We start from the raw sequence: 26,836 nt of genomic DNA on the forward strand, positions 1-26,836 counted from the left end.
AGCGTGCTGCTTCTTAAGGCAATGAAGAGAGACCAGCATGACCTCCACCAGCAGTTTCCAGAAATGAAGATACGGCTGTCATCCATCAATGAGAGGCTCCATTGGAGGTATGGGCCCCCAGCAAAGATGGACAAAGCAAGAAAGTTCATCAACAGTGTGTTCTCATCTCATCTTCAACCGCTTATCCGTGGTCGGGTCGCGGGGGCAGCAGCTTCAGTAGGGGGCCCCAAACTTCCCTTTCCCGGGCCACATTAACCAGGTCTGACTGGGGGATCCCGAGGCGTTCCCAGGCCAGTGTGGAGATATAATCTCTCCACCTAGTCCTGGGTCTACCCCGAGGTCTCTTCCCAGCTGGACGTGCCTGGAACACCTCCCAGGGGAGGCGCCCAGGGGGGATCCTTACCAGATGCCCGAACCACCTCAACTGTGTCCTTTCTACGCAAAGGAGCAGCGGCTCTACTCCGAGTTCCTCACGGATGACTGAGCTTCTCACCCTATCTCTAAGGGAGACACCAGCCACCTTTCTAAGGAAACCCATTTCGGCCGCTTGTACTCGCGATCTCGTTTTTTCGGTCACGACCCATCCTTCATGACCATAGGTGAAGGTAGGAACCAAGATTGACCGGTAGATCGAGAGCTTTGCCTTCTGGCTCAGCTCCCTTTTTGTCACAACGGTGCGGCAAAGCGAGTGCAATACCGCCCCCGCTGCTCCAATTCTCCGGCCAATCTCACACTCCATTGTCCCCTCACTCGCAAACAAGACCCCGAGGTACTTAAACTCCTTTACTTGAGGTAAGGGCTCATTCCCTACCTGGAGTAGACAATCCACCGGTTTCCTGCTAAGAACCATGGCCTCAGATTTTGAGGTGCTGATTCTCATCCCAACCGCTCCACACTCGGCTGCGAACTGATCCAGTGAGTGCTGAAGATCACAGACCGATGGTGCCATCAGGACCACATCATCTGCAAAAAGCAGTGATGAGATCCCCAGGCCACCGAGCTGCAACCCCACCCCACCACGACTACGCCTCGATATCCTGTCCATGAATATCACAAACAGGATTGGTGACAAAGCGCACCCGAGAGCGCAGAGCGAGAACCCGGACACAGCTATTGCTTTGAGTATACAGGGATTGGATGGCCCCAAGAAGTGACGCCCTCACCCCATACTCCCTCAGCACCTCCCACAGTATCTCCCGGGGGACCCGGTCATACGCCTTCTCCAAATCCACAAAACACATGTAGACTCGATGGGCATACTCCCAGGCCCCCTCCAGGATCCTTGCAAGGGTAAAGAGCTGGTCCGTTGTTCCACGTCCAGGACGGAATCCACATTGTTCCTGTTCAATCTGAGGTTCGACTCTTGGCCGAACCCTCCTTTCCAGCACCTTGGAGTAGACTTTACCCGGGAGGCTGAGAAGTGTGATAACCCTGTAATTGGCACACACTCTCTGGTCCCCCTTTTTGAACAGGGGAACCACCACCCCGGTCTGCCACTCGTTTGGCACTGTACCCGACCTCCACGCAATGTTGCAGAGACGTGTCAACCAAGATAGCCCCTCCACACCCAAAGCTTTCAACATTTCTGGGCGGATCTCATCAACCCCCGGGGCTTTGCCACAGTGACCTCCGCCAGGGAAATTGACGATGATCCTCCATCAGCCTCCAGCTCTGCCTCTACCATAGAGGGTGTGTTAGTCGGATTCAGGAGTTCCTCAAAATGCTCCTTCCACCGCCCGATTACCTCCTCAGTTGAGGTCAACAGTGTCCCATCCTTACTGTACACAGCGTGGATGGTTCCCCGTTTCCCCCTCCTGAGATGTCGAATGGTGCCTCGCATAAAGTGCCTCGAGACAATGAATGTTGTGATATGGCGCTATACAAATTGAATTGAATTGAATTGAATGGTTTTCCAGAAGCATCTTGGTGCCGAACTAAAGTCCTTCTCCATGACTTCTCCGAACTTCTCCCACATCCTAGGGTTATAGGGTTATACCCTAACCCTAACCCTATCTATTATACATTTCACATGTTTGCCTAATTACACAACCAGGTAGATTATTGACAGAATGTATAGGCATAATTTAACTCATTGTATTGGCTTGAGTTTGGCTGCACAGATTTTTTTTTTTAAATGTAAAATGTTCATATTTTCCCAAGAAAATGTCCTTGAGCCTGTTGTAATGAATGGATGTTTTCATTTATCCATCAAGGTTGTAAATTAATTCTTAATTTGTGCTACTTCAGTGTTAAGGTATGCTTGTTTATTAGCTCCTGCATAATTTTAGACTTGAGGACCCAGAGTGGACAGGATGTTTGTGTCAAAGTGGCAGCTATGATATGTTTGCCTTCTTTTGAAAATCTGCCTGTATTAGTACCTTCAGTTTCTGACGTGCACTAGGGTTCATGTTTTTCAAATTAGTGTAGAATACGATGGAATGCGCTCAGCTGTACATGTCACACCTTTGGTCTTGTGAAGAGCATTTACTAAATCTGAAAATGCATCAAGACCAGGATATCATTGTGAAATATCTGGTTTGAATTTTCTTTTTGCTATTTCTATTGAACAAGATTCAAAATCCTGGTAGGCAAATTCTGTATTTGTCACATAATTCATATCTTAGATTTAAACCAGTGAATTGCTTGCAGACTTGACAAAATCTAATTAAGTTGTGAGTAACCAGACGGTTTCTCAGCACCTGATTTAATAATAGATTCAGCATGTTATGATCTCAGACCTCCAAGCTGCTGTCTATTGCCTACCTTGTGTAAAACCATCAAATTGGAAGAATGACCAAAGAAAGTGGCTGTTGCCATGCAAGTACTGTAAATATCTGATGTTTGTTTTTGTACTTTTGTTTAAAATAAAATGTTGTGAACTTAGCAAACCGCAACGTGTGAAAATATTGGGCGTCGGATAGCTCAGTGAATAGCGCCGGCGTGGACCCGGGTTAGATTAACGGTGCACCCCCCAAGTCACAAAATCACCGGGGGGACACAGCCACGGCTCTCATTCACACGCTTTTATCCAAAATCCCTCATCTGAATTCGGCTACACAGGGGGACATACTGCGGACGGGGGCAGATTACCTCCTCAGTTGAGGTCAACAGTGTCCCATCCTTACTGTACACAGCGTGGATGGTTCCCCGTTTCCCCCTCCTGAGATGTCGAATGGTTTTCCAGAAGCATCTTGGTGCCGACCTAAAGTCCTTCTCCATGACCTCTCCGAACTTCTCCCACATCCGCTGTTTTGCCTCTGACACGGCAGAGGCTGCAGCCCTTGTTGTTGAGGTGCAGCATGAGTGATGGGAGGTGATGCCGAAGGACCAGCAGGAGGGACAGTAGATTGGAATCTGGTAGTAGTTGGGAGCACTACAGGAAGTCTGGAGCCGGCAGGGAGGGCTGATGGGCCGGAGGGCTCGTGAACAATCTAGAAATAAAATGGCATTAAATCAGAGTTTATCTGTTTGGATTATGCATTTATTCATTCATTTATTCTTCACATGTGAAATCATTGCCCTTTATTCATGTTACTTTTTCGTTATTGCAATGTTATTAAAAATAAAGATTGCAATGAAACTTTAAGGTCAGATTACCATGAGCTAAATGTAAATTCACTGACATCATATGACAAAAAACATGTGACAAGAATAATTACCACATGTTGCTCAGTCGCTGCTGCAGCGCTACGAGATGCAGTGAGATGGAGAGAGGAGGGAGTTGGAATGCTGGCTGAGCTGGTGGTGTCAGCCAGGTGGTGGACCAGAGGACAAGTCCAGCAGCTCAATGGTTGGGTCCAGGCTGAGGCTCAAACCAGCATCCTCAAAGCTCTCAACTTCCAACTCTTCTTCAGTGCCTACATCCTCCAGCATCTGATCAGTCTCCTCCGAGTCAGGATGTACATCCTGCAGGGCCTGCCCTGTCTGGCGGTACAGGTAATCGATACCTATTAGCTCCCCTGAGACAGACAAGAGAATAGAAATAGGAAAATTGGCTTTCAGACAATGCATTAAAAAGTGTATTATTTTTTATGCATATGAAAAATAACCTCATCACTATGAAAAGCTCAAACTCACCATTGTAAACGGCCGGTGGCTGAAAAGAGGGGACGAGCTTCCTTCCAAATACCTTGACACTGTGTGTGTTGACACATTGAACAAGGTCTCCTGAGTAGGTCAGCAAAGCAGGAGGCTTGACTGCCAGAGATGCGGCATGACGGTCCTGGTTCCATCTCTTAAGGCCTTCCAGAAGGTACAGCTGGAAATTCAGGCTGTTGGCACTCGTTCCTTAAGACAGAAGCAGTATGAGAAATAACTATATGTTTTTTTGTCACTGTTTACAAGATAATAATAATAAATTATATTTGTTTCATACTAACCTGGAATGAACCTGTTGAGATGCAGGTGGAAGGACTCGAGCGATGTGGACCCTCTAGCACACCTGTAATTTGGCAGGATGATGCCCTCTTTGGTGGTGGTGCCAGTCTGAGCATACAGGAGTACACCTGGTTCATCCTGGATGCACTTAACGTGCCTCCTCTGGGTTTGCCAGATGTGCTGCATTCTCTCCTGGTCCAAGAGAGGGACACCAAGAAGATCTCTGCCCTTTTCCCCCATCAGCTCATTTAAGAGGCACTCAATCAGAACAATGGTCTGCTGCTCTCCTCTTGTCCGCCTTCTGCAGTGCCGGGCCAGTTCATCCTTGGTAATGTGCTGGTCTACCATTTTCTCAGTGATGCCAGGGACACCTTCGCATTTCAACTGTTCCCTCTTTGCTCGCCGCACCAAGGCAACATCTTCACTGTCCCACTCAAAAATGCAGCATGACAGCTTTGCCATGAAGATGGGGTACAAAGGATGTGCATCCTTTGTACACCCCGATGCCAGTCGCCGCATGAAATGGTATATATCCAGTTTCACAACCAGGTCTGGCCATCCACCAAATCTTTGCTGCAATTTAGTCTGCCCTCTGCCCTCCAGACAACAGTCACAGTCTACATAAAGTAGCTGAGGAGGGGTCACACCAGCATTGCTGTACCTGCGGATGAGGTCAGCTACCATAATGTCCAGAGCGGGACCCTCCTGAGCAGTCAGGACACTGATGAGGATTTGGCCCACCTCGTTGCTCACAGATGTAAGCCACAAGGCGGTCCCCTTGGCAAGGCCCGACAGCTTCTTAGTGATCTGTAATCACACATAAAGGTCAGTTGGTGATTAAATACATTGGAAATGTGTAATGCTTGTATAATAGTACTATGTTTCTTTGTTTTTAAATAAAGCATTCAATTCATATTTCACAAATGTACTTCTAATGTAATAATTGTAATGTACAGTGTATTCTACTGCATTGTAGAATACTACAGCATTCACAGTTAAAAATATGTACTTTTTTCGTGGAGTCCATTTTCAGGATACTGCCAAAGGTAGATGTTATGCTGGCCTTGATGTGTTCAAGCCTGCTCAGGATGTCTCTGCCATTAACAGCCAGCATCCACCTGTGAGATGGTATGGCTACTGGCTCAGGCGGCTCCTGGAACTGGACAGGGAGCAGGCATGGCCGGGCAGCAAAGTCCGAGCATGCACCAAGGTACCGGCAGAGTGCTTAAGCCACTCCTCGCTGTGGTTTTCCCTCAGCTGCTTGACCAAGCGGGAGGAACTGTTACCAAGGGTCCTCTGTCTCAGAAATCGTATGACACGCATGTCACAAGCATATCTGCGTTAAACAAAGGGAAAGATACAAACAATAAAATCAGCTCATTTGCAGTGTGTTTCAATGACAAAAAAAAAGAGACATAAAATGAATAATCTCAGTTACTCACCTTTGAGTAAGGATTATTCGGAACTCAAGCCTGTGGGCCAAGTCCAGCTGGTCCAAAATGGTTTTGCTGGTGGAAATGTAGCTGGTTTTGCAACCAACTGCGCTGCACCAGAGAGTCTCTGTTATCAACAGGTAATACCTGTCAATATCCAGAACCTGGCGGGCTCTCTTGTGGGCTCCATAGCCTGTGAGATGTTTACCACACACAGGACAGGTAAGCCTGACCTTCCAAAGGTGGTATGGCATCCACACAAGAAGCCGGTGACTGAAAAATCGCTCTGGAGTGGGGATCTGGTGATAAATCAATGCTGGCTCTGGTGGATCATACCAGAGTTTGAGGTCAGAGCGCAGCCGCTGGTGCTTCCACAAAGCTGCTGAAATCCATTTCTGATCTTGAAGAGGAATGGTCTTCAGGAGTTTAGCAGGGAGCCAGCCAGGGGCTGAACCAGCATCAGCCTCCACATTTCCGGCCAACGGAAGAGGGTCAGGAGCAGGATGGGTTGAGGGACCGGCAATAGATGTAGAAGCAACGGCAGGTGCTGAGGTCACAGGGGGGAGAGGAGCAGAGGAGGAACCAGTGGAGGTGGTAGCTGACACTTCCTGATTTGTAAATTAAAATTAAAAAAGGGTTAAATATTATCATTGTTTCAAGTTTAATAAAAGTGGGAGTGAAGACAACAAGTTAATTGAAGTGTTTCTCTCAACTCTAGTAGCGGCTGATGGAACCGAGGAAGTGGAGGCCATCGAAGACACAGGAGAAGGAGGAAGAGACAGAGGGGAAACAGTCTGAACGTATCTCCTGGGACTGTGGCCAGGTGAAGGGGTCCTCCTCCCTGTAGCGCATGAAACAGTGCTGGACACGGCCGAGGACAACGAAGCGCTACTTGTGGGCTGAGAGAATGAGAGCACAGTTAACAACATTATAAATACAAAATTATTATTCCCAAAATAGTTATTACAGTAATTAAAACAAGATCATTTCAACATATATTTAACAAATGAAAACGCAAAAAACAAGGAGAGGATGCAGGACATCTTGCAAACCCAGAGGAGGCACGTTAAGTGCATCCAGGATGAACCAGGTGTACTCCTGTATGCTCAGACTGGCACCACCACCAAGGAGGGCATCGTCCTGCCACATGACAGGTGTGCTAGAGGGTCCACATCGCTCGAGTCCTTCCACCTGCATCTCAACAGGTTCATTCCAGGTTAGTATGAAAAAAATATGATTATTATTATTATGTTGTAAACAGTGACAAAAAACATCATATAGTTATTTCTCATACTGCTTCTGTCTTAAGGAATGAGTGCCAACGGTCTGAATTTCCAGCTGTACCTTCTGGAAGGCCTTAAGGGATGGAACCAGGATCGTCATGCCTCCTGCTTTGCTGAGCTCCTCAGGAGACCTTGTTCACTGTGTCATAAGCTGTCACTCTCCTTAAGTTACCTTGTTCACATGCTTCCTAGCCAAATCAAGGTTTGGCGTTAAATTGGCCCCATGAGACTCACCGAACCGCGGTTTCGTAAACTGATGAGAAGAAAAAATAGCGAGAAGTGGATCCTTTTAAAATTAAGGTATTCAAATACATTACAAATATAAGTATCAGTATCAGTGCTTCCGCATTACTTACTGATGCCAAAGTCAAAGCGGGCTTACGCACTGTCGGACCAGGTGTTGAAGAGGAGGATCCTGACACTGGTGGCGTTGAGAGTCTTGGTTGTGGTGTCACTGAGGGAGAGGCAGGTACCGAGCTGGAGGGCTACAGGTTCCAAGAAATGACCATGAAATTTTACTATACAGAATACAACACACACCAACACATCATAATGTTTTGTATGTCATCTGATACCTTCTTTGTATGGAAGCCACAGCTGCATGTCTGTGTCCCTCCAAACAGAGACATTTGTCCCCTCCGCTGCATCGGGCATTTCTCAATCTGTAATATTATTTGACAGTGAGCTGAGCTGCAGGATTATGGCATTGCTTTAAGTTTAATTATTGTACACATATCACTTTCTTCAAGTATACCTTCAGATACAGATCATGCCACTTTTTCTGACGTGGTGCCGGCCTGTTTCCTGCATCAGAGGGCCAGACCCCAACAGCAGCGAACCGTCGCAGGCGGGACATCCACTCCTCATCACCCATAGCCCTGTGCTTTTTGTCTTTTGAAGCCATCTGACAATAAAAAAAAATATTTATTTTGTAAATTAGGTAATTTTGACACATTTGTGCTCCATGTATAATATGTTATTATGCCATGACAAAACATACAAGTTTAGAAAACTTTATAATCAATCATTAATTGATAAAAACCACGAAAAGAAAATGATTTATAGCAGTACGAGGAAAGCTATCTTACTGAACCTCTTAAATAACAGGGAACCGATTCCGGCGGTGGGGGGATGGGCACAGACAGTATAGGAGCCATTTTCGCCAAGATTTTATCTATCAAATTACAGTGACAGCAAGTAATGACAGTCACTTTTATCTTAATACTGCAAAACTGTAACCGACGCTGATAAAGACTGTAATGGCCACTACAGTTATGAATTATTGATAAATTGGTGAATTTAAAAATTTGTAATTCACAACGTATTTAAACTTTTTTTTAAACCCCTGTTAAAGTCGTTTTTTGTGTGTAATACATACGTTCCAGCCAGCTACGTCACTCGCGACCCGATAAAATGAAACAACTTCGCTGACATCTTACCTTTCAATGATATTCGAGTGTCGTGTCGTCCGGATTCGAAGAGGTAATCGACAACTTCGAATTTCGAGCGCTTCTGTGACTCCCGTAGCGGGGCCACGGTGATTGGCTGTCAGAAGATGGAGAGTGGACACACCGATTGGCTGACGAAAACATGTGACGTAGTTCAACAGCGGCGAAAGATGGAGATAGACCTCAGCGATTTGCCGTCGAAAAAATGGAAATAACGAGCCGAGATTGGACCGCTCCGGAAAGATGGAGATAGACGTCAGTTATTGGCTGTCGAAAAGATGGAAATGCCGAGACGTGATTCGACAGGGTTATACAGACTATCCCTCGTCCGGCACCGCTATCCGACGCCCAATAGTGATGCATGTCGCGGGTTTTTTCGTTGTTATTTCAATTGACAGAATGGAGAAGTACGAAGAAGAACGACTGTGACTGAAGCAGTGTCAGAGGGATTCGAAGCTGGGTTGCTTTTCCTCCCGAGCCCGGGTTTTCCATCCTCCTATCTCCTTCTGCTTTACACTTAATGAAGCAAGTGTTGCAGGAAGAAGTTGTGCAAAAAAATTTTTTTTAGGGCACTTTCAGGCTTTATTGTTTATTTTGGTGCTGTCACATGCTGTGTCAGAGGGAATTCTGGGATCCTCAGATGCTCTCGAACCCGGGTCTCGCTCAAACCCGGGTCTCTTCTGGCACGTCTTTGACTTTGAATATTCTTGCATGTCGCGGTTAGCTTCATTCTTATTTCAATTGACAGAGCGAAGAAGTCTGTCTCTCCTTCTCTGGCACGACTGTGACTGATGCAGCGTCAGAGGTGTCTCATTCGAACCCGTGTTTCCCATGCTCCCTCCTTCTGCTGTACTCTTAATGAAGCAGTGCTGAAGGAAGGATTCACTGAGCCGGCCGACGACCAGGGGTTTGTTTTCTCAATGCCGTTTTCGTTCTCTAAAAGGGGAGGGAGCGGGGAGGACATTCAAGTGGACTTGTTGGGAGTTGAACCCTTGTCCACGGCAGGAGGACAGCCTTTGTTCTTACTTTGTCACACAGGTTGGACTGGACCTCCATGTGTTGGCTTGTTTCCATCAGCCATGGAACTACTGTGACTGTAGTGGGAGCTTAGTTGCAGTTCAGTTCAGTTTAGTTTTCTTCTCTTCTTTTGAAGAGGCGGGGAGGGTGAAGAGGAGGAAAGCCTGCTGCTATCGGGTGTTGAAGATAACTTCCAACCAGCACGGGCAGCTACTGGTGAACTGTCTTGTGTAGCATTGGCCCCAGCCTTTCACAAAGCTTATCTGCTTACCGGGTTTTCCATCCTCCTCTATCCTTCTGCTTTACACTTAATGAAGCAAGTGTTGGAGGAAGGAGTCGAACCCTGGGTCTTGTCCAGGGGAGGGTACTGTCTGTCTGGGGGCCCTTGCTTTGAATCAGGCAGGGGGGTATTGTAATTAAATACTTAGCTCACTTATCTGGGGAATTTCAGCATCTGCGCTTACATTCCCCTACATGAGTGAGTTGTGAGTTGGTAGTTTTAAGGGTCTAACATGATGATAGATATAAACATATATGTTTGGAATGCTTGTAGTCTGTAGATGTGATTTAAGCTATAATAAGCTATATTCCACCCTTCTTTCATACATGGCAGAATGGAACCACCACCACCACCACGATCATCCCCTATCACCACCACCATCACCCCACCATCACCACCTCTGCCTCCTCCTCACCACTCGTAAGTAAGCTGTTCATGACCTAGAAAAAAAGCTAATTTCTAATGTAATTTGTATGTGTATATAGTAAAATGTAGGAATGTATCTCACTTATCTGGGGAATGTCAGCATCTCCGCTTACATTCCCCAAATGAGGGAGTTGTGAATGAAAGTTTAGGAGGTGGGAGGTGACATCCAGTTCAAGTGTGGGTCTGACCTCTGTTACTTATTTTATATATGACTTAATTCCAACATGGTACACACCAAAACATCGGCATTTTGCTTTTGTGGCTACCCATGTTCAACCAAGGGACGTAGTCTTTGGATTCATTCCCTGGAGATTAGATTTTTGCTGTTATTTTTCTAAGTCCACTTTTTTGCCCTCTCCTGGGTATCCCGCGGTTGGGGGGGGTTAGGTGACATCCAGGTCAAGGGAACCTACCTTTGAAGTGTCCCATACCGTCGGACACCGTTCGCGGCGGCCCTGGGCCCTCGTTTCTGGAGCCTGCCACGAGCCCAGCGTATATAATTAAATAAATCAGTCTGTAGATGTGATTTAAGCTATAATAAGCTATATTCCACCCTTCTTTCATACATGGCAGAATGGAACCACCACCACCACCATCATCCCCCATCACCACCACCATCGGCCCACCATCACCACCTCCGCCTCCTCCTCACCACTCGTAAGTAAGCTGTTCATGATCTAGAAAAAAAGCTAATTTCTAATGTAATTTGTATGTGTGTATAGTAAAATGTAGGAATGTAGTTACATATATATTTACGGCGCAGGAGAAAGAAGAAGAAGAAGAAGAAAAAGCAAAACAACAGGAAAAGGGGGACTGGGTGGAAGAGATGGAGGAAATTTACTCCATCTCTTCCACCCATATTTGAAGAGACCTCTTCAGGGGATGACACTGTAATTTTAGAGTAATTTTTAAGGAGTGTATTTAGTTTTTTTGTTGTTTATAATTTAATATGTAATTGTTTTCATTGCATACAAATGTTTATTGTTTTTTGTTAATTATTTTAATTGTTCAGTGTAATACCATTCATTTTTTGTTTTGTTTAATAAATTAATTTTAAAATACATCTGTCTACACCCTCACCACTCTCTTCACCCCAAGCATAACACTGACTCCAGCATAGGAACTTAATAGTTCAATTAATTAAGTTTATTATTCAAGTTTAAGGGGTGGGAGGTGACATCCAGGTCACGTGTGTGTCTGACCTCTGTTAGTTATTTTATATATGCTTTAATTCCAACATGGTACACACCAAAATAAAGCTCTTTCCAATAAATCACAATATAGTCATGATGAAAGGAGATGAGGCCCACAGAAATCAGTGGAGGCTGGGTAGAGGTTCACAAACCACGATTGCCGAAGATGGACTTGTAAGGAAGGTTACGGTCTGCCTTGGTGACCGGGATCTTGGGAAGATGGGGAGCGTCTCCATTAGATGTCTGAAGTTGAGCGGCCAGTTCAGAAGCTCGTTCTGCTACTGGAAGCTGAGTAGACCTTTCCACTCACTCTACAGTTTAAAACTTACAGTTATAAGGTTTGCACTTCACATGAGGTATTTTTTGTTCTTTACAAGTAAGGTCGAGGTCATTTGAATCCTTTGTACCTAATGTCATCTGTGTCCCATTATTTACTCATGATTGGTGGGAGTGTAAATGACTCTTAAACGACTCAAATACGTTTACTTTGGATATGCTTGATTTTGTTAAACATGCCTTTATTTTGTAGGGCCATTTCCTGGCAAGGCAGGAAATTGTTCCCTGAGAGTGGGTAACTTGAACGAGGGAGAAGTCCGAAAAGGAAAAGTGTGAAAACGGGATTTATAGGACGATATTGTGTTATTCTTTCACACAAATAAGCGCCTAGCTGGAACGGGAACAAGGTATTTTGTGATTTATGTTGTTTTATTCATGTTCTGTGAAGAAGTGTTTGATTTAACTCTTCATATAGCCATGCTGATGTCAAGTTCTACATCGTGGTTTAAGCTAGCTCTCTATTTTTTGGATATGCCTGCACATTTCTATTTAAATGTTTGGTTAAAGTGTCATTCAAAAGGTGTGTGTATGTTTGTAAGAGCTAATTTTTGTCATTTCTTTGTCCTGTAGCTCTTCCGGTGTTTTCGTATGGAGGATATGAAGGAGAGGAAAGTGTTTCTGTTCAAATGAAGGCTCACGGCTGAACATGAAAATAAAGGACACTAAGAAACCTCAGACAGACAGACAGGTCTACACCTCCACTGCTTCATCAAGTGTACAGCAGGAGGGTGAAATCCATCAGACAGACAGGTCTACACCTCCACTGCTTCATCAAGTGTACAGCAGGAGGGTGAAATCAGCTTTAGATCAGTCTGTAGATGTGATTTAAGCTATAATGAGCTATAGTCCACCCTTCTTTCATACATGGCAGAATGGAACCACCACCACCATCATCATCCCCCATCACCACCACCATCACCCCACCATCAGCACCACCATCAGCACCACCATCAGCACCTCCGCCTCCTCCACACCACTCGTGAGTAAGCTGTTCATGACCTAGAAAACAGCTAATTTCTAATGTCATTTATGTGTATATAGTAAAATGTAGGAATATATCTCACTTATCTGGGGAATGTCAGCATCTGCACTTACATTCCCCAAATGAGTGAGTTGTGAATGAAAGTCAAAAGATACGGCTCCAGAGACTAAGTCAATAATTTAATTATTTCCAATTAGTTAGGTGAGCATTTTTTGCACAGTTAATACAAACACAATCAAGCACGCCATAATCTATATTTAGGCAAATGATGTATCTTTTGGCCGCCCCCCGGAGCTCACGGGAGGCCCCCCCAGGGGCCATCGGCTCAGCCCACGACCCGCTGCCCGGGAGTCCGGGGAGAGAGAAAAAGAAAACCGGCAAAGTACGAGCTCCGGCCATCGCCGCACGCCCAGTCACGGAGCACCGCAGCCCGGGCCGGGCCGTCGGAGGCCGTCGGCTCAGCCCACGACCGGCTGCCCGGGAGTCTGGGGCCACATTGGCTCTGGGAGGAACCAAACCATCGTCACGCAGCAAAGTGCGGGCTAACCCTAACCCTAGCTTTTGAGTTAGACCAATTGTGTCTTTTTTAGTTTGTACATTACATGCATCTTATTTATTCAACCTATTATTAATTAACCTATTATTATTCCTATATTAACCACATTATCCTTAATGCCTTTTTTTTCTTTTTCCAGGAAACCTACATACAGGCACTATCTGCTTTGCCCATTTTGTCTTAAAACACAAGAGACCCTGTCATGCCATCTGCGGAGGGCATGCTTGAAGAACAGGACTGAAGCAGCCATCGAAGCCGTGGTTGAAAAGGCCAAGTTGGACGTTGTGGACCTCCTGAAGAATGGCAGGGCTTTTAGTTATGCAGTTATTAAATTATGGCAGATGCAAATCCAATCCAAAGGTTGGTGGCTTCCGCAATACTTCTTGTTCAATCAGAGTTCACAGAATTCCTGAGAGGTCATGTCTGAAATAAAACAGTTATGACTAGAAGGTAATTTAACATGATCTCTTTTATTTTCAGTATGAAAATGTTGCTTGGTATCTCTACAGGCACCATCCCTGCAGTTTGTCAATGACAGAGAGAATATCGGACAGTACCTCCGTGACCTCTCTGAGGCAAAAATGAAAAAGAGAACACAGCAGAATTACCTCAAGAGCTTGAAACGGTTGGTAGCAGTTTTTTATTATGATGTCAACAGTGTAGTAACTTGTTAGTAAAGTACCCTTTCAGCCAAGCTTCTGTATTTCGTTTTCTGAACCTTACTCAGCAGCATGAGCGGTTGTTAGTACATGCACATACTTAAATCCTCTTACTTCCTCTGACAGATTCTCGGTTTTCCTCACTGTCCAAACCAACCTGAGAAATGAGGATTTGCCACTCCATAAAGAGTGCCAGCACTTCATTGCCTTCAATGATTCTTTGCAGCACATCCTTGCCAAGCACTCAAAGAAAGAGATCACCCAAAAGAGGTTTGTACCCATATAAATGGTGAAGAACTGGTAGTCCTCTCTCTGCCTGCTGTAATATGATTTGTTAATAAATTTGATATTTTTTTCTCGTAGGCACAGCATGTTGATTGACGTGTTGTCAACAAAAAACTGCTTGGTTGTACTGGAGGCTGCTAAGAAGGAATTCTTGGCAGTTATAGGTAAACTGTCTGACAGTAGTTCTGACACCCTGGAGTCTGTCCAGAACATCTTTGTGGTGTACTACCTCGAGGCTGTAGTACATCTACAACCTCCAACGACTGGGCGTGGTGGAGCACATGACTGTGAGTGTTTCTGTGTTATGTTGGTCTGCAGTGGTAAATTTCCCCCTGATATATTAGTCATTAACTCTACTAATTAATGTGATATCCTCATTTTCTACAGGTCAGGGAGTGGCTTTCCAGGAGAAAATGTGATTCACATTCCATAATTGGGGTAAAGGAGCACAAGACAGCAGCACAGCAAGTGGCCATGTTTGCCCTGTCAGAGGAGGAGGAGCATGTAAGTTCATCACATTTCCTGTCATAACCTGTCAGAACATAATTTCTGTTAAAGCAGAAAGTAATCTCAATTCCCTTTTCTCCTCTGCCAACAGTGGTTTGATGTGTACTACAGACTGGTGCGGCCACAGCTCCTGAGACCCACCAGGAAACGCAAGAGGGATGTGGAGGACGAGATGGAGGGAGAAGAAAGATTCTTCCTTCCACCGCAGGGAGGCAGATCCACAGTGCCTCCAATGACCTGCACCAGTTGCGCACAAGGTACAACCTCCCGTCTTTGAGACGGCAACTAAGAGCCTGACAGATTCAGCAAAAATCAATGGTGGCCGATTACCTGACCCATTCCAGCGCAAAAGCGGAGAAGGATTACCGCGTTAAGACGATTGGACATGCTGTGACGGCCGCTGAGATTATGAAGGACATGGGTGTCTCAAGGTGAGCATTTTTTGCACAATTAATACATACTTATAATCTTTTTCTTATATTTGTAGTTCTGATTCTTCTGGGGAGGATGCCATCCCGGAACCTTCTGGGGAGGGTACCAGCTGTGAGTCTTCTGGGGAGAGTACCAGCCGAAATACCCGTAGCACTGCCGGTTCTGCTACTGCTGTCAGATCTTCGTCAGAATCGGAAAAGGAAATTCAGGCGTCATTTCAAATCCTATTTACGAAATATCCCGTGACAATTGATGGGCCAAAACAAAAACGGGAACTTCTAAAGGGTGTGTCTTGTTTTGGGTTAAAGGTTCATGAGCGTTGGGAGAAGAGGCAGTTGAAACTGCGACAAGAATGTGTCCACTGTGAGTATTTTCTTTCCATATTTAACATTATGATTCAAAGTTGTAAATTATCGTCTTCATGACTAACACAACTTTTTTATTTTTTAAAGGAAACTTCCCTTGGCGTCAGCCAACACATAACCAGCTCGAAGAATGTGTTGCAAAGCAGGCATGGGCCGGTAAAACTGGTAGCCAACGACTTCTTGTGAGGAGTCTGCCAGGCATCAGCCTTCAGACATTCTGTTGCATGTCCCAGACCTGGTGAAATGTAACTGAATTGTCTTGGCCAGCTCTGCCTCGATCTTCATCTGAATTCAGTGTAGCCAAATTCAGATGAGGGATTTACTTGGGGGGTGCACCAGGGTCGGGGCTGAGCCGGGGAAGGTGTCTCCATGTTCCTGTGACGGAGCCCCCGTCCCCGGGACCGCATCATGTCCCCCTGTGTAGCCGAATTCAGATGAGGGATTTTGGATAAAAATGTGTGAATGAGAGCCGTGGCTGTGTCCCCCGGATGATTTTACGACTTGGGGAGTGCACCGGGGTCGGGGCCAAGCTCCTGTGACGGAGCCCCCGTCCACGGGACCGCATTATGTCCCCCCAGATGAGCGATTTCGGATAAGTGACGTCGCGATTAACAAGACGAAATAACGTTATAACATTACGTCTTGTTTTGGTCAACGAAAATGAAGAGACATTTTAGCATATTTTTTATTTTGTAAACCACATTTAGTCACGTTTTTATTCGTTTACAATAATGCATTATATATTTAATTAACGTTATCGTCACATGACCAGCATTTACGTTGCGTCTCGTCTCATTTTTATCACGGCGAGGAGGGTGAAGAGGAGGAAAGGCTTCTGCTATCGGGTGTTAAAGATGACTTCTAAACAGCACGGGCAGCTACTGATGAATTGTCTTGTATAGCATTGGCCCCAGCACTGGTCGTCGCCTTTTGGTGTCGAGGCATAGTTCATCTGTCGGACGATCTCTGCGAAGCAGTGTCAGAGGGATTCGAAGTCGGGTTACTTTTCTCTGTCTCTCTTTCGCGACCCGTGTTTCCCATTCTCCCTCCTGCTGTACACCCATTGAAGCAGGTATGGCTTTGGTGCTGTCACATGCTGTTCCCGATTTCTGGGATCTCGCTCTTTCCTTCTCTGGCACGACTGTGACTGAAGCAGTGTCAGAGGGATTCGAAGTCGGGTTACTTTTCTCTCTCTCTCTTTCGCGACCCGTGTTTCCCATTCTCCCTCCTGCTGTACACTTGATGAAGCAGTGGAGTGGTAGACCTGTCTGTCTGAGTTTGAATCGACGGCAGGGATGAGGCGCCGTCGCTATTCACTGAGCTATCTGACGCCCAATATTCTTGCATGTCACGGATTGCTCCGTTCTAATTTCATTTGACAGAGCGAAGAAGTCTGTCTCTCCTTCTCTGGCACGACTGTGACTGAAGCAGTTTCCTCCCTCTCTCTTTCTCTTTTTTACACTTAATGAAGCAAGTGTTGCAGGAAGGAGTCAAACCCGGGTCCACGCCGGCGCTATTCAATGAGCCAGCCGATGCCCAGGTCATATCTTTGTTGGCCTTGTCTAGGTTGTGCTTTTTCTGTAAAAACAATTTGTAGGCCACTTTCATGCTTTATTGATATTGCCATCTGGTATGGTGCTGTCACATGCTGTGTCAGAGGGAATTCTGGGATCTTCAGATGCTCCCGAACCCGGGTCTCGCTCAAACCCGGGTAACATTTTGTGAAATCCTATGATTGGTTTTCTTTGCCCAGAGTCAGATGAAAAAGATTGAATAGGATGCTCGGTTGGTAAACATGAAGGTGGACACGAGTAGTTTAGCTTTAGGACCGGAAACGAGAGAAACAGTGACTCGAGTCCGGGTCCACGGCAGCGGGGGCGCCGGCGCTATTCACTGAGTTATCCGACGCCCAATAATCTTGCATTTCACGGTTTGCTCTGTTCTTATTTCAAATGATAGAGCGAAGAAGTCTGTCTCTCCTTCTCTGGCACGACTGTGACTGAAGCAGTGTCAGAGGGATTCAAAGCTGGGTTGCTTTCCTCCCAAACCCGGGTTTTCCATCCTCCTCTCTCCTTCTGCTTTACACTTAATGAAGCAAGTTTTTCAGGAAGGATTCGAACCCGGGTCCACGCCGGCGCTATTCACTGAGCTAGCCGACGCCCAGGTCATGTCTTTTGTTCGCCTCGTCAAGGTTGTGCTTTTTCTGTAAAAAAAATTCGTAGGGCACTTTCATGCTTTATTGATATTGCCATCTGATCAATTGACAGAGCGAAGAAGCCTGTCTCTCCTTCTCTGGCACGACTGTGACTGATGCAGTGTCAGAGGTGTCTCATTCGAACCCGTGTTTCCCATTCTCCCTCCTTCTGCTGTACTCTTAATGAAGCAGTGCTGAAGGAAGGATTCACTGAGCTGGCCGACGACCAGGGGTTTGTTTTCTCAATGCCGTTTTCGTTCTCTAAAAGGGGAGGGAGCGGGGAGGACATTCAAGTGGACTTGTTGGGAGTTGAACCCTTGTCCACGGCAGGAGGACAGCCTTTGTTCTTACTTTGTCACACAGGTTGGACTGGACCTCCATGTGTTGTTGTTTCCATCAGCGATGGAACTACTGTGACTGTAGTGGGACCTTAGTTGCAGTTCAGTTCAGTTTAGTTTTCAAGCAAGTGATGCAGGAAGGAGTCGAACCCTGGGTCTTGCCCAGTGGAGGGTACTGTCTGTCTAGGGGCCCTTGCTTTGAATTTGCCCCGACCCTGGCCCATCCCCAGAGTCCAGAAGTCACCGCGGGGACACAGCCATGGCTCTGAGTCACACATCATGCCATTGTACATTTAGTTTGAAAAAAATAGGCAGGACTTCACCTCTAGATTCCTGCAAGTAATCAATTCACCAAAGGTTCTCTGGCAATGTATTTGTCTTTGCAGAGACAGAACATTATCTTTTTGAAAGCAAAACGTTGTCACATACCACAGACTACAGTATTTTTCTGTACTAATGGAGCAGTGTGATGTCGCAATATCATTTTTCCAAACAAACAGGGGACTTCAGTCATTATGCAAAATCAAAGTGGGGACATCTTCTGTGTCAGGGCTCAATGTTCAATACTACATTTTACACATAAGCCTCTTTTCCATAGACGTAATATGCAGCTTGAATTGAGTCGGTTTTACTTGGCGTGTCGGCCCATCACAGCATCTAGCTTAATTACCATTATAACAGGGCTAACTGCTAGGTGTGTTTTCAGTTGCATGGATTTTTCTTGACAGGATAATCAGATAGATACAAAGTTCAACCCTGAACTTGTAGAAACTAGTGTGGAGTGAAAGTTTAGTCAATTTGCAGTAATCTGTCCAAAGCCGGCATCCTTCATTTCTCTCATTGTCTGAATACACAAAACAGGGATGCACTGTTCATCACACCTATACCAATGGCACCTTATAAAGAAAACATTATTGTACTCTATGGTGCTGAACTATCCAAATAGAACCGAGATTATTCATAAAACAGCAGGCAAACTAGCAATGATGCATTTAGAGGCAAAGGTTTCAAATCACCTGCAAAGTTAGAAGCAGTGACAAATTTACAGAGACGGTGTTTGGTTACTTAGGATGAATTAAGAACATTTTATCAATATTTGAGAAGTAGGCTAAATAGAAGACATCTCATCATTGTGTACCCCTGATCTTATTGTAGTGAAGAGCTTATATACACATACATTAACTTTACTATATAGAGTTTGAACTGCAGATATATTTTGATTTGAAAAATATTTGTCATTATAGTTATCATTCTTGATGTTGAAGGCACATTATCCATTGTATCTCATCCACTGTACCTCCTTCCATTTTGTGTGGATAGGCTTAATGGCCATCATCAGCTACAGGTAACCCTCCCCCATACTGCAGACAGTTAAGGTCTGGCACAGATTCACACTGTTTCAAGTTACTCACTTCTCAGACGCACAAAAAAGATATTATTTTCTACGAATTGGACTCATGTTCAAGGTTTTCATTGTAAAGTGTTTAATGTAACAATAAAATTGCAAGAGAGCTTTAAAAATTGTTTTTATGAACATTTATTGTAGTTTTAAAATGCTCAAAAGGGACATCACCATCAGTGTCAGTGATTACATTAGTCTGGTTGCACCAACTTTACAGATCATGGTAGCACCAACTTTAGAGGACAGAGTCTTTCAAGCCCTGGGCTATCACATGTAAAAATAGATCATTTCCCCAAGGAGTTAAATGAACCTTGTCACGAAGGAAGAGCTGAGGATGATCAAACACAATTTGTGGATGGTGTAGAGTCCTCCCATTAACAGACAAAATAAAGGTTGCCATCACACTGTCGATGAACTTTCTTGCTTTGTCCATCTTTGCTGGGAGTCGGTGTCTACCTCCAACGGAGCCTCTGATTGATGATGACAGCAGTATCTTCATTTCTGGAAACTGCTGGTGGAGGTCATGCTGGTCTCTCTTCATTGCCTTAAGAAGCAGCACGCTTTTGAAATGTCCAAGATCATTGCCCCCACAGTGGATCACAAGCACTTCCGGAGCAGTTCTTCCTTCAAGGCATTGGCGGAAATGGGGTAGTAGGTCATTCCAACACTGGGCTCCCTTGCCAAACCACTGGACACGTGCAGACATTCCAAGATTGGTCTCCCTTGCTCTCCTTTCACCACGTCGTACATAGCTATCTCCAACAATCCACACTTTGCAGGATGCTGATAGAAAAGAAAGTAACATACAGTTTTAGTTTTATTTCTCAGTCTACAGCTTTTGAACTCCACTGTTCCTGTGTTTTACTTATCATTCAGAAGTTGCATAATAGTTATCATTTATCTTTCGTAAAAACATGATTTGTCAACAAATGAGCTTGTTCTGAAATAAACTAGCTGCAAAGTTACTGAAAACTTCAAACCCCCCTTAGTTTGATGTACCAAAGATATCCCCCTTTGTTTGAAGTTTATATTCAAAATATATTGTGATAATAACATACCTTTCTCTTGGAGTGTCAATCTCCTGATGAATGTTACTTCTTGTTTACGATGCAGAAGATGGACAGATGACTTGACTTTTCTGAAGAAAATGAAAACATGGTAGACACTTTAATATCAGCACTTGTAGAATAACCGGTGACTGGAAGTTCTATGAGCCTATGGCTACCAATTTTTTTACACATTGTAAATTAGTATTGTATACATTTCTAACTTGAATTGTCAAAGTTTTAATTACATTAAATACTTTTTTAAGAGAAGAAAAATTATTTACCATGTGTAACTTACCTCATCTTGCAGAAAATATGTTGTTGCAAGGGGAAGCACCTCCAGGTTCTGCAATGGGTCGGAAGGGGACCCAAATGCAGCACACTTAGGCAGGCGGAGAGTTCAAGGCAAACACCGTGGAACAAACTTGGTTCGTGGGAGAGAACGGAGTGCCCGGGGAGGACACGCCGTGGGAGCCGGCAGGTGACGGTACCACAGGCAGGGGAGCAGGCAGAGTCCATTGTCGGGGGCGGAAGGCTGGGTCGAACACCGGGGCAGAGACAGAGCAGACAGGTCGGGGGCAGGCGGGGTCGATACCGGGGAAACCATCCGGGAAATGCTGGAGAGACTAGTACGGATGACATAGAACAATCTGGCGATGAGTGCATGGTGGAGAGAAGTATATATACCGGACTGATGAGTGCTCTGCTGCAGCTGCGGTGAACAGGTGAGTAGAGTTGAGCTGATGAGGAGGGAGTGGCCGGCAGGAGGAGGGAGGTGCAGGAGAGCAGGCAGGAATAGAGAAGGAGGGGGAGATCATGACAGGTTCCTAAAAACTCCTGTGAAATGTCGGTGAGGAGCCCAGAATATATTCATTTCTGACCAGCTATTTGGGAAGTGATTGGTCTTTTGGGTGGAGCAGGAATTGTTAACCACTCCCCCTGATACTGTAATGCAAATGTTGTCACACTCCTGCCCAGGTGTCATTGGCACACCCCACACACCCCTCACCCGCTCCAAGTCACTCACTAGGCAGCGCCCTCCACAATTATCTAATTTGCTTGAGAACATTGGTCCACTCAGGAGTGACATTTTCAACTGGCCAATTGATACATTTATATTTTTGTCATTACACGAGGAACAATAAAATACAAAACACAGCTCGACATGAACCGGTTCAACCTTAGTTTGAACATTAAGCCTGAGTATGTTGATACTTAACATAGTTATAGTATGTCTCCTAAAAAGGCAAGAAAGCGTATCACAATTCACTTATCTGGGCAATGTCAGCATATGCGCTGACATTCCCCAAATGAGTGAGTTGTGAGATGGTAGTTCTAAGGGCCTAACATGATGATAGATATATACATATATGTTTGGAATGCTTGTAGTCTGTAGATGTGATTCAAGCTATAATAGGCTATATTTCACCCTTCTTTCATGGTATAATGTCAGCATCTGTGCTGACATTCCCCAAATTACTTCGTTGTGAATTAAAGTTTAGGGAGTGGGAGGTGACATCCAGGTCAAGTGTGTGTCTGACCTCTCTTAGTTATTTTATATATGATTCAATTCCAACATGGTACAAACCCAAATGAAGCTTAGACTATGCTCTTTACAATAATTCCAGCCATTGGCATTTTTTAGAAAGATGCAGAGTACATGAAACACAGTAAAGTGTGGTGATGCTTATACAAAGATCTGTCTCCTATCATAGACACACTTTAATAACAGACATATTCAAAAAGTACAGTGACAACATGTATTGTCATTTTGCAGAGTACATGTACATAGGCAGAAGATGCAGTTAGAATCTAACTAGAAGAGCAAAAAAGCAAAAAGTGCAATGTGATATATACAATATAGACAGGTGGTGCAGTATAAACAATGTAAGACATACATTGCAGTGTAGACAGTAGTATACAGTTAAGAATGTGAAATGCTTTGGAGGTGAAGATCGAGGCAGAGCTGGCCAAGACAACTCAGTTACATTTCACCTGGTCTGGGACATGCAACAGAATGTCTGAAGGCAGATGCAGGGTAGGCTACTTTTCAGAGAGGTAATAATAGTAATAGTAATAGCAATAGAGCTACAAGATACCAGTGGACACCTATCCAATGAATTATTTGGGTTGGACCGTCATAACTTGTGCTCCGTTTATGCGGGCTACAAGATACCAGTGGACACCAGAATGTCTGAAGGCCGATGCCCAGCAGGCTACGGGAGCCAGTCGAGCCCTCCGGCCTCTCCACCAAAAGATTTCTTGTTGACTCCATAGTCAAACAGAACTTCCTCATCCACCCCTTTCCTCTCCATCCATTTCCATACTGCAGTACTTTGGCGTGATGTTGGCTTTCTTTTTGGAATGATTGATCAGTCTGCATCGCAGGGTGGCAATCACAGGTGTCTGAGTGGGCGTCAATGCACACTGACTCTCCTTTTTTCATTTTTGAAAAAGAAGACATATGCAGTCTCCCTGTCAGTGGTGCTATGGTGTATTTTCTGGCCCTCACTGAATGTGACAACAGTTCCATGTTAGTCACAGAGCACCTCGCCAGCCTCAAATATGCGGGTCGTAATGATCCCTCTGCCCTTGCCTTCAAATTCACTCATGTGAAGTCCTCTCCACTTCTGTGTTCGCACCAATTTCTGTATCTGTTTGCTGTCCGTGATACAGTCCTCAGATCCAGATGGTGCCCAGTTCTTAAGAACTTCATCGCTGATGCCGGCAGTCATCTTCCATCCCTGCCTTTTAATCCACGCTTCGAGTCGCTCTTTTGTTGGCTCACGCCGACTGAAGTTTGCTGTCAAAATAAATAACAAAAGTTCTGTTAGTCATGAATGCAATAATAGACATCTTTGAATCGTGCAATCATTTTTACTTGAAAATAATGTTAAATATGGTCAGAAAATACTCACAGCGGGTATGTGCTTCACGCATTTCCAACTGCTTCCTCCCCCAATAAGTGGGAAGCTTCCGCTGAAATTCTTGAGACACATTCCAACGTTGTTTCACTTCTGGCCTTTTCCCATTCAGTGAAAGAAGGTAAGTTTGCAGGAGGGTTTCAAATGCCTTGAAGAATTTGACCTTCTCATTGTCAAAGGGGAGCCTCGGCAGACGTATCACTGGCTGTTTGATGGGTGATGAATATGGGACAGCGTAATGGTCACCATGGCTGGAACACTCCTCAGAAGACTCATGCCTGGTACCTTCCCCAGAAGGCTCAGCACTACATGAAACAATAAATGAATGAGATTATAAGAAAAACATAAGACTTTCAGCGTGCCTAAATATAGATTATGGTGTGCTTCATTATTTTTGCATTGTGTTGGCGCATATAAAACATGCTCACCTTGAGACTTTACTCATGTTGCTCAACTGCTGAGAGGTCTTCACAATGATATCACACTGCTTCATGCGGTAATGCTTCTCGGCTGTTGCGCTGGAATGGGTCAGGTAATTGGCCACCAATGGCTTCTGTCAAGCGATGAGCTGCCGCCTCAAATGTTCTCCGTGCCATCTGGCTGGTCACTGACGGGAGGTTGTATCTAAAATTCAAATTTTGAACAGGATGTTAGAAATTTATCAAGACATATCATCTGAGACAGCGATGAACAGCAAATGGAAAATGATTCACTTACTTTGAGTGCAGCCGCATCCGGTCATTTGATGGGTTGTAAGTTGCCCCCCCCCCCCTGAGGAGGAGACAAAGAACCTGCCCTCTGCATTACACTCATCCTCCACATCCCTCTTTCGTTTCCTGTTGGATCCAAGGACCTGTGGACGCACCAGTCTGTAGTCTGTACCAAACCACTGTTGGCAGAGGAGAAAAGGGAATTAAGATGAATTTCCGCCATTGGACACGTTCTGACAGGTTCTCACAGGAAATGTGATCTCACTGTGATGAACTTACGCGCTCCTCCTCCTCTGACAGGGCAAACGCGGCCACTCGATGTGCTGCCGTCTTGTGCTTCTTTACCCCAATGATGTAATGTTGCCATTCTTCTTTCCTGGCAACCCACTCACCGACCTGTAGAAAATGAGGATATCTCATTGATTAGTTAATGTAATGGCTAAACTGTCAGGAGAAATTTATCGACACAGACCAAAAGAGCACAGTCACACTCACAGCCATGTGCTCCACCACGCCTGGCCGTTGGAGGATTTTCAGGATGATGATGGCCTCGAGATAGTACACCACAAAGATTGACTCGGCAGGCTCCAGGGTGTCAGAACAACCGTCAGACAGTTTACCCATAATTGCCAAAAAGTCCTGCTTGGCAGCCTCCAGAACAGCCCGACAGTCATGTGGTGTTAATTGATGTTTTTCAATCAACGTGTCATGCCTATGAGAAAAAAACATCAACTGTATTAACAAATCATATTACAGCAGGCAGAGAGAAGACTACCAGTTCTGTAGTGTAATCCATTTACATGGGTACAAACACTTAAACTGACCTCTTTTGGGTGATCTCTTTGCCCACTAGCTTGGAGGTGACTTTCCTGCAGAGAACCAATGAAGTCAATAAAGTGCATGCACTCTTGGTTGGTTTGTACAGTGTGGAAATGCAGGAATCTGTTAGAGGAAGTACAGGGATTTAAGTATGTACATCTAATAACAACCATTTACATTCATTGTCTACACTGTTGACATCATAATAAAAAATAAAAAAAAAACTGCTACCAACCTTTCCAAGCTCTTGAGGTAATCCTGCTGAGTTTGTTTTTTTCAATGTTGCCTAAGAGAGGTAGGTACTGTCGGAGCTTCTCTCTGTTATTGACAATCTGCAGGGATGGTCTCTCAGGGTTGACATAGTAGAGGTACCGAGAAACATTTTCAACCTGAAAATGAAATAAACAATGTTAATTGACCTTCTAATCATGACTGTTGCTTCTTGCTTCATCTTTTATTAACCTTCTAGTTAACGCTTCTAATAAACACAGTGTGTTATGATAAGCGAATTACAGCAGACTAAAGACAATGTCAAGGTTGACACTCAGGCCTGGTTCTAAACTGCTTTGGTTGGGTGGGCATCAAGAGATGTTGATTGGACACCAACTGCTGCTGTGTTGAGTGTCCCAACCCGAAAATTTGCATTGCTGTAGTTCCATCTGCAAAAGTTCAGAAGGGGAACAGGGGCATACTCCCCCAGAAGAAAATTGTGCAGCAGGGCCTCGACTCAATCTAGTGCGTGGGAGTCCCGATTGTAAGCCACTGAAGGTGAGACAGGACCGCTCTTTCCCAGGTGGATATGTTGGATCTCCCAAGTTTGGCCAATCCTCTAAACCACTCTCAGACTCTAAGATGGGTGGCCTCTGTGTCTCCAAGTGAGGAGTTTTTTGTATGAGTGAGGTCAGTGTTTTGATGGATGATTGAGTCAATGTCTGTCTGTATCGTATCCCACCATAAGCGTTTGCTTTTTGCAATGCTTGTGGCTCGTAAGGAGGCAGCTTTTGAAGAATTTTGGCAATCACACCATCATAATGCTCCTCCAATATTTTCATGTTCATTTGCATTTACTGATGTGTGTTTTGTTTTACTTTTTCATGCGTCTCCTCAGTTGGAGAAGAGGGTTTGATAAACACTGTCAATTTTGTGATATGTCGTGACATACCAATGGGAAAGTCACCAGTTCGTTGTGTTTGTTCAACAATTTCAGTGTGATGCACGGCCTGTAACAGCTTAAAATAGATTTTTTTCCAATTTATTGGTGTTCATATTTTGATCAGGACCAGGTGCTCGATTTTCATACAGAGCCCTCCTGTTTCCTTTATATGTCCTTCTTTTTGTAGAGGTCATATTTCACAAGTTAAAACATGAAAACATAGATGAGACAGTTAACGATGGATAAAGAGCAATATTTTCACAAGATGTGTGCACAAGATCAAAAGAGCATATTGTTGGAGATGCTGATGAATGTATTTTTTTTCTTTACGTTTTTCAGATTAATCCCACACGTATTTTCTAATTGGGGAAGCGGTTTTAACAAGAACCCTTTTTCTGAATTGACTTTAAGTACATTTTGTCAAAAGGGATGTATGTAAGTCCCCCAAGTAAAAACACCTAGTGCTCGAAAAACAATTTTCAGGTCGGGACACAAGATAGTTGTTTAGTTCCCCTAAGAAAAAGGACAGATTGCTCCAAAATGGAGACAAAGAAAACTTCAAACTCCACATTTGAGTTGCATGCAAAAAAAACCCCACTGCAAAGCAAAAGGGAAAATTAAGGCACTCAGTAAATTTTTGTAGCACATCACACTTAATGGTTCATTCATCC

At 44.7% G+C, this 26,836-nt stretch overlaps 2 protein-coding genes and 2 long non-coding RNA genes across 11 annotated transcripts; 1 reads left to right on the forward strand and 3 right to left on the reverse strand.

Annotated features, from left to right (window-relative positions):
* Positions 1-3,950: 3,950 nt before the first annotated feature.
* On the reverse strand, positions 3,951-6,278 carry LOC124849816. Its single transcript, XM_047330423.1, has 5 exons — positions 5,820-6,278; positions 5,387-5,713; positions 4,380-5,184; positions 4,058-4,287; positions 3,951-3,959 (listed from the first exon to the last, which is right to left on the reverse strand). The coding sequence occupies exons 2-5, from the start codon at positions 5,489-5,491 to the stop codon at positions 3,951-3,953; spliced, it is 1,149 nt and encodes a 382-aa protein (XP_047186379.1). The 5' UTR covers positions 5,492-5,713; positions 5,820-6,278.
* Positions 6,279-7,466: 1,188 nt separating this feature from the next.
* On the reverse strand, positions 7,467-8,003 carry LOC124849809. Its single transcript, XR_007030363.1, has 3 exons — positions 7,848-8,003; positions 7,669-7,755; positions 7,467-7,578 (listed from the first exon to the last, which is right to left on the reverse strand). It is a non-coding gene; the product is annotated as an uncharacterized LOC124849809 (long non-coding RNA).
* A 3,979-nt stretch (positions 8,004-11,982) lies between these two features.
* On the forward strand, positions 11,983-19,922 carry LOC118299271. 8 transcript variants are annotated; one of them, XR_007030358.1, is made up of 11 exons: positions 11,983-12,140; positions 12,364-12,772; positions 13,037-13,310; positions 13,471-13,691; positions 13,841-13,956; positions 14,117-14,260; positions 14,354-14,562; positions 14,663-14,779; positions 14,874-15,577; positions 15,667-17,300; positions 17,339-19,922. It is a non-coding gene; the product is annotated as an uncharacterized LOC118299271 (long non-coding RNA). The 8 variants fall into 8 exon arrangements; XR_007030360.1 differs by having other exon boundaries at positions 14,874-15,213; positions 15,523-15,577; positions 15,667-19,922; XR_007030355.1 differs by having other exon boundaries at positions 14,874-15,039; positions 15,270-15,577; positions 15,667-19,922.
* LOC118292840 lies at positions 19,633-21,581 on the reverse strand. Its single transcript, XM_035621577.2, has 3 exons — positions 20,858-21,581; positions 20,572-20,651; positions 19,633-20,296 (listed from the first exon to the last, which is right to left on the reverse strand). The coding sequence occupies exons 1-3, from the start codon at positions 21,223-21,225 to the stop codon at positions 19,749-19,751; spliced, it is 996 nt and encodes a 331-aa protein (XP_035477470.2). The 5' UTR covers positions 21,226-21,581; the 3' UTR covers positions 19,633-19,748.
* Between the last annotated feature and the right edge of the window lie 5,255 nt (positions 21,582-26,836).

This window comes from Scophthalmus maximus, unplaced genomic scaffold (genome assembly GCF_022379125.1).
Source record: "Scophthalmus maximus strain ysfricsl-2021 unplaced genomic scaffold, ASM2237912v1 un_1, whole genome shotgun sequence".
Taxonomy (NCBI): Eukaryota; Metazoa; Chordata; class Actinopteri; order Pleuronectiformes; family Scophthalmidae; genus Scophthalmus; species Scophthalmus maximus.